The sequence below is a fragment of the Sprattus sprattus genome (genome assembly GCF_963457725.1).
Source record: "Sprattus sprattus genome assembly, chromosome: 14".
In the NCBI taxonomy this organism is placed as follows: Eukaryota; Metazoa; Chordata; class Actinopteri; order Clupeiformes; family Clupeidae; genus Sprattus; species Sprattus sprattus.
The window spans coordinates 614,376-621,875 of NC_137912.1; the positions used below are offsets into that span (position 1 = coordinate 614,376).

The window sequence follows — 7,500 nt, forward strand, 5'->3', positions numbered from 1 at the left end:
CACTAGCGTAGCCGCTGTAGTAGCGTAGCCACTGGAGCCTAGATGTGGCTTTGCCTAGACATAGTAGCGAGTAGTAGCATAGCCACACCGCTGGCATAGCTTCACCACTAGCGTAGCCGCTGTAGTAGCATAGCCACACTGCTAGTAGCGAATAGTAGCATAGCCACACCACTAGCATAGCCACTGGAACCTAGATGTGGCTTTGCCTAGACATAGTAGCGAGTAGTAGCATAGCCACACCACTAGCGTAGCCGCTGTAGTAGCGTAGCCGCTGTAGTGGCATAGCCACACCACTAGCATAGCCCCTGGAGCCTAGATGTGGCTTTGCCTAGACATAGTAGCGAGTAGTAGCATAGCCACACCACTAGCGTAGCCGCTGTAGTAGCGTAGCCGCTGTAGTGGCATAGCCACACCACTAGCATAGCATAGCCACTAGTGTAACCACACTGCTGGCATAGCTACACCGCTGGCATAGCTACACCACTAGCGTAACCGCAATGCTAGCATAGCCACATCACTAGCACGGATCAAGCTAACTCGCTAACAGTGACAGCTCTAGCTAACTCGCTAACAGTGCTGATCAGGCTAACTCGCTAACAGTGCTGATCAGGCTAACTCGCTAACTGTGATGATCAAACTAACTCGCTAGTGACGGATCAATAATAATAATATAAATCAAATACTCAAATACTTACACAAATACTCAAATACTTACACACACACACACACACACACACACACACATGGTCAGTGCTGAAGATGTTCAGTGAGTAACACACATACACACACACACACACACACACACACACACACACACACATATGGTCAGTGCTGAAGATGTTCAGTGAGTAACACACACTCTCACACACACACACACTCGCACATACACACATATGGTAAGTGCTGCAGATGGTCAGTGAGTAACACACACACACTCTCTCTCTCTCACACACACACACACACACACACACTGATAGTAGGCAAAAACTCTTATCAAAAATATGTATATTTTAAATGTAATCTTAAAATAAGTGTTAAAAAACATGTTGTGGTTGATATTCAAATCACTTTTAGCTTTTGGTTGTGGTGGCCCACCTTAGAGACCCCAGGCCCACCCAGCTAACGTGTGTGTGTGTGTGTGTGTGTGTGTGTGTGTGTGTGTGTGTGTGTGTGTGTGTGTGTGTGTGTGTGTGTGTTACTGAGCCACTGAGCCACACATTCGAATATCTGACTTCACATCAAACTAGTCTTAAAGGGAGTAACAATTACACACACACACACACACAATGTAACAGACACTGGGAGGCTAAACAATACAGTAAGGCGCTTTAGCGCGCACACAAGGGGTTAAAAGTGAACTGAACTGAATTGTAAGAAGTTGGTTTCCAGGGGAACTATTCTCACTGTTCCAGCTGAGTTGGGACAAACCACTCTCCTCTCTCACGGAGGGGTGGACGGAATAGGACCACACGAAACCATTTCATATGTGCTTTGATTAACATGTGCTTACAAACACGGACTCTAGGAGGTATTCTGTAATCCACTTTTATACCTGAGAGGGTTTACATTTCTGAATCTCGCTGTTTTATTGTGTTTGAGAGTGTGCGTTTAACCCCCGGGGCGGCTGGGTGCTAGCGGCCCTGCCAAGTCAGTTTGAAACGACAGACAAAGGCAGCAGCAGGAAGCTCGTCTCGGGTTGGCAATGCGTGCGAGCTGAGCGCTAATATACTAAACGAAAAGCTCCTCTCTCCTTTTTTTCCGTTCGCGTAGTCGCACGCCGACGCTCGGAATACATCTGAATTTCTCTCACGACGAATGTTTGGAATAGTTTCGAGGGCTTTTGAAAATGTACGACCGTCTGGATCCCCGACTCGACCGAAGAAGGCGTTCGTCTCCTCAACACAACAAAACGGGCAGCGTCACCGCAGCCTGATCGCCCCGCGTCGTTTCGCCCGTTGGTGAGCGAGGATTTTAACGTTGGGAGCATTTTTGGGGCTTTTTTTGTGCATTTTGAAATCCTACTGCGCAACCATACGGATCACGTGGGGGACGACGGTGGAGTTGATCGATTTGCACAGTTAAATGTGAAGAAAAGACAAACGGAGAACGACTGGGTCTGGGGAAAAAGCTTTTTTTTTCTTCTTCTCTTCTCTCCTCTCTCTCCCCCCCGGATATACGGACTATACTTCGCCGCGCGAAGGGGAGGAAAATAAGGAGGTGGGCTCGTGGGCTTACCGCGAAGTAGCCTTGTTTTTTTTTTCTACACGGACGTAAGATGGAGACGCACATCTCCTGCCTCTTCCCGGAAATCTTAGCCATGATCTTCAGCTACTTGGACGTGAGGGACAAAGGCCGGGTGGCCCAAGTGTGTGCCGCCTGGAGGGACGCGAGCTACCACAAGAGTGTGTGGCGCGGGGTGGAGGCGAAGCTGCATCTGAGGCGCGCGAACCCGTCGCTGTTCCCGAGCCTCCAGGCCCGCGGGATCCGGCGCGTGCAGATCCTCAGCCTACGGAGGAGCCTGAGCTACGTGATCCAGGGCATGCCCAACATCGAGAGCCTCAACCTCAGCGGCTGCTACAACTTAACGGACAACGGGCTGGGCCACGCGTTCGTGCAGGAGATCCCGTCGCTGCGCGTGCTCAACCTCAGCCTGTGCAAGCAGATCACCGACTCGAGCCTGGGCCGGATCGCGCAGTACCTGAAGAACCTGGAGGTGCTCGAGCTAGGGGGGTGCAGCAACATCACCAACACTGGGCTGCTGCTGATCGCGTGGGGGCTTCACCGGCTCAAGAGCCTGAACCTGCGCAGCTGCCGTCACGTGTCTGACGTGGGCATCGGGCACCTCGCGGGCATGACCCGGAGCGCGGCCGAGGGCTGCCTGAGTCTCGAGTACCTCACGCTCCAGGACTGCCAGAAGCTCACGGACCTGTCACTCAAGCACATCTCCAAGGGCCTCACGCGGCTCAAAGTTCTCAACCTGAGCTTCTGCGGGGGGATCTCGGACGCGGGAATGATCCACCTCTCGCACATGACGAGCCTGTGGACGCTGAACCTGCGCTCGTGCGACAACATCAGCGACACCGGCATCATGCACCTGGCGATGGGCACGCTCAGACTCTCGGGCCTGGACGTGTCCTTCTGCGACAAGATCGGCGACCAAAGTCTCGCGTACATCGCCCAGGGACTCTACCAGCTCAAGTCGCTGTCTCTGTGCTCGTGCCACATCAGCGACGACGGCATCAACCGGATGGTGCGACAGATGCACGAGCTGCGGACCCTGAACATTGGCCAGTGCGTGCGCATAACGGACAAAGGACTGGAGCTGATCGCGGACCATCTCACGCAGCTCACGGGCATCGATCTGTATGGATGTACTAAGATCACTAAACGGGGGCTCGAGAGGATAACACAGCTCCCGTACCTTAAGGTTTTGAACCTCGGGCTTTGGCAGATGACGGAGAGCGAGAAAGTCAGGTGAAACTTGGTGTGAGATTTTAGAGGGAGGGGGGGGAGTGTGTGTCGGGGGGGGGAGGGGAGGAGGAGTGTGTGTGTGTGTGTGTGGGGGGAGAGAAGGGGGAGAGGGCGGGCGGGGAGATTTTCTTTATTTAAAAAAAGAGAAAGGATCTGCTCAGTGGTCGGTATTTAATGTATTAAAACGGCAGAAAATGTGACTTATTTTAAAGCGAAATCTAAAAAAAAGAGTATTTTTTACCTAAAGTTTAAATTAACAGGATATCTTGGCCCTTTTATCCAACTAAACAAAAAAAAACTTTTTTTTAAATTGTATTTCTTTCTCAAAGTCGCAATAAAGGCTTAACCCTCCTCCTCCTCCTAAAACTATCGCGCCTAAACAGTTTGGCTACCTCGCTCGATGATGTTGTTTGTATATCTTGTGTTTCTTTAAAAGAGAGAAAATGTTTGACAAATTGTGCCTAGAAATCGCCCCTCCCCCACATCGCGTCTCTGCCTCCAGAAGCAGAATAGAGAGAGAGACAGAAAGAGAGGGAGGGAGGGAGAGAGAGAGAGAGAGGGGCCGACTAACTACCTTTGTTAATTTGCCCCGAAACGCTCATGCTAAAGACGGAAGGCAAGGCGAACTTCACAGCCGAGTCTGGCTCATTTGAAAATAAAAATCGACTTTATGCAAAGACGGATAAAATAGCCTACTATACAAAAAAAAAAAGCTTTTCTTTCTTTTCTCAAGTGTTTTAGTTGTTAGGGGCAACTTACTAGGCCTCAAAGCCTGTGGTTGAGGCTTTGGAGAAGGACTGTCTTCGCGGCTATTGTGTGTTAATATGCTTGTGTAAGCAGATATTCGTAAATAATTGCTGTTATTCAGAGCATCGTACTTCAAATTGAAGTTATTTCTTTATAGAAATACCCTTTTGAATCAGTCGTGTCCCGTGTCCAACCGACCGCCGACACTAAACGCCTCCCGGCACACAACTGTGTGTGTGTGAGAGACGGAAGAATTGTGTCCGTTTTAAAAAAGAAAATCTAAATTTATATCAGAGGACATGTTTTAAAACAAGGGGGCAATCGATTCGTTTCTCGGGGTAACAAGCAAGCGAGTGGGACAGGCCTATATGATCCATGGTGTGTGGACATGCAACATGTATGAAGTCCTGCTGAAAAGATACTTACTGTGTTTTAATGTACTGTACATGTATTTGTAAAAAAGAAAAGAATCCCAAATTAAATTGTTTTATATTCTTACAGCAAACATTAAAGTTGATATTTATATAATAAAACAACCAAATACGGCTGGTTTGTTACATGTGATGGTTTCTTTAGGTGTGGATATGTAGGAGTCGAGTGGTGTTTGGTATTGAGATGCAATCGCACGGCTTTAAACAACACATGCTGGATAGCGACATTGTTTACGCCTGTAGACTGGTTTCCTGACGTGGCTTGAAGCAACTGTGTGGTTTGGGCATTTTGATCTGAATGCTGAACACAAAAAGCATATCAGAAATCAGATTGTATCGATTATTCCTGTTTTAGCGGGATTAATATGACGTTGAAGGCGATGTGGCGCTTATCGTCTGGTTTCTTACATTATTTACGAGGCGCAACAAAATGGAGGCTACCCCGTGACGACGAGGTTCCCTCACTGTTTCATATTAATGTGATAAGGCGGCTGTTATGCCTAATTATGATGAGAAAAGCGAATTTTCTAGAATCGCTGTCACGGTAGATCTTGGTGTTAAGTCGCTCCCGTAGCACAAACGCCGTTTTCTTTTAAGGTATTTTAGCGTTAGACTTGTGAATATACTAGTGTTGTTGTTTTCAGCGTCGTCGTTGCTGTGGTTTTAACGGTTTTTGCGCGAGAGCAGGCTGGTTGGCGGCCCACGCCATTGTTTCCCGGAGTTAAGAAGCCAGGTTTGAATGTTTCTTCTCCCTGCCCAGTCACGCATACTCGATCAGAGAGACGGTCCACACACACACACACACACACCCCACGGGAGCTATCCCCCTCCCCCAAAAACTCCGCCGCCGGCCTCCTCCACACACACACACACACACACACACACTTTTCAAACATTCCTCACCACTGCTCAGAGCAGTTCAGCTTTCTTCTTCTGTGTGTGTGTGTGTGTGTGTGTGTGTGTGTGTGGCCAGCGGGGTGGGGAGTTAAACGGGAGTGGGGGCAGATCTCACCGGCAGTTCCCCCTTTGCATTGAAAAGCTCAGTTCCTCTTTCCGAGAATCAGCGCAACTTTAAATAAAAACAGAGTAGACAGACAGATAGATCAGTGTGTGTGTGTGTGTGCCATAGAGTTTGGGCCTCATGGCTAATAGTTGTTTTATAATTAGGGTTATTTTATATAATAACCAGTGAAGACTGTGCTATTAAGTTCTACGTGGGTTATTATTTTATATATCACCAGTGATGACTGTGCTGTGTGTTCTGCTAAGGCTCATGGTATGAATGCTGTCTTAGGGGGGTTGTGTGTGTGTGTGTGTTTGCCATCCCTCGCTGATGGGGGTGTGTGTGTGAGAGCCTCCTCTGTCTGATAGAGGTGTGTGTGTTGAGCCCCGTCTCTCTCTCTCTGCTGCTGTTTGTGTGTGTGTGTGTGTGTGTGTGTGTGTGTGTGTCCAACAGGAACAGGGTGTCTCTTTACTGCTGATATTATGAACGTGGGGAGCCTCTCTCAAAGATACCCCACATTAGCAACACCGTGCTAATCCCCCCCCCCCCCCCCCGTATCACCTGTGGTCTGGAGGTGTGTGTGTGTGTGTGTGTGTGTGTGTGTGTATGGAGGTGTCACTGCTAAAGGACTAGAGCCTTTGAAGTCTGATTGGGGGTGTGTCTGAAGTTGAGAGCACACACACACATATAGGCTGAAGTTGATAGACACACACACACACACATATAGGCTGAAGTTGATACACACACACACATATAGGCTGAAGTTGATACACACACACACATTCACAAACACACACACACACGTGTACACACACAGGCTGAAGTTGAGAGGGACACACACACACACAGGCTTACGTTGAGACACACACACACAGGCTGAAGTTGAGACACACACACACACACAGGCCGAAGTTGAGACACACATGCACACACAGGCTGAAGTTGAGACACCCACACGCACACACATGCTGAAGTTGAGACACGCACACACACAGGCTAAAGTTGAGACACACACACACACACACACACAGGCCGAAGTTGAGACACGCACACACACAGGCTGAAGTTGAGACACACACACACACACACACACAGGCTGAAGTTGAGACACGCACACACACAGGCTGAAGTTGAGACACACACACACACACACACACACACACACAGGCCGAAGTTGAGACAGACGCACACACACAGGCTGAAGTTGAGACACACACACACACACACACACAGGCCGAAGTTGAGACAGACGCACACACACAGGCCGAAGTTGAGACACACACACACACAGGCTGAAGTTGAGACACACACACGCGCACACACACAGGCTGAAGTTGAGACACATACACACACACACACAGGCTGAAGTTGAGACACACACACACACACACAGGCTGAAGTTGAGACACATACACACACACACACAGGCTGAAGTTGAGACACACACACACACACACACACACAGGCCGAAGTTGAGACAGACGCACACACACAGGCCGAAGTTGAGACACACACACACACAGGCTGAAGTTGAGACACACACACGCGCACACACACAGGCTGAAGTTGAGACACATACACACACACACACAGGCTGAAGTTGAGACACACACACACACACACAGGCTGAAGTTGAGACACATACACACACACACACAGGCTGAAGTTGAGACACACACACACACACACACACACAGGCCGAAGTTGAGACACACACAGGCTGAAGGGGATCGCTGGTAGAGCTGAGGGTTACTGCAGGCATGGGTTGATGGAATAGTTTGGAAATTCAGGGAAATATGGCTGCTGTATACTGGAGTGTGTGTGTGTGTGTGTGTGTGTGTGTGTGAG

General features: G+C 49.1%; 1 protein-coding gene across 1 annotated transcript; it reads left to right on the forward strand.

Moving 5' to 3' along the window:
• The first annotated feature begins 1,709 nt into the window (after positions 1–1,709).
• Positions 1,710–3,481, forward strand: fbxl14b (F-box and leucine-rich repeat protein 14b). The gene has a single exon (XM_080851185.1). It carries the CDS (start codon positions 2,276–2,278, stop codon positions 3,476–3,478), a length of 1,203 nt encoding a protein of 400 aa, XP_080707311.1. The 5' UTR covers positions 1,710–2,275; the 3' UTR covers positions 3,479–3,481.
• Positions 3,482–7,500: the final 4,019 nt, after the last annotated feature.

Excerpts from the sequence above, each read along its gene's own strand:
- fbxl14b (XM_080851185.1), top strand. The coding sequence starts at position 2,276 with ATGGAGACGCACATCTCCTGCCTCTTCCCGGAAATCTTAGCCATGATC.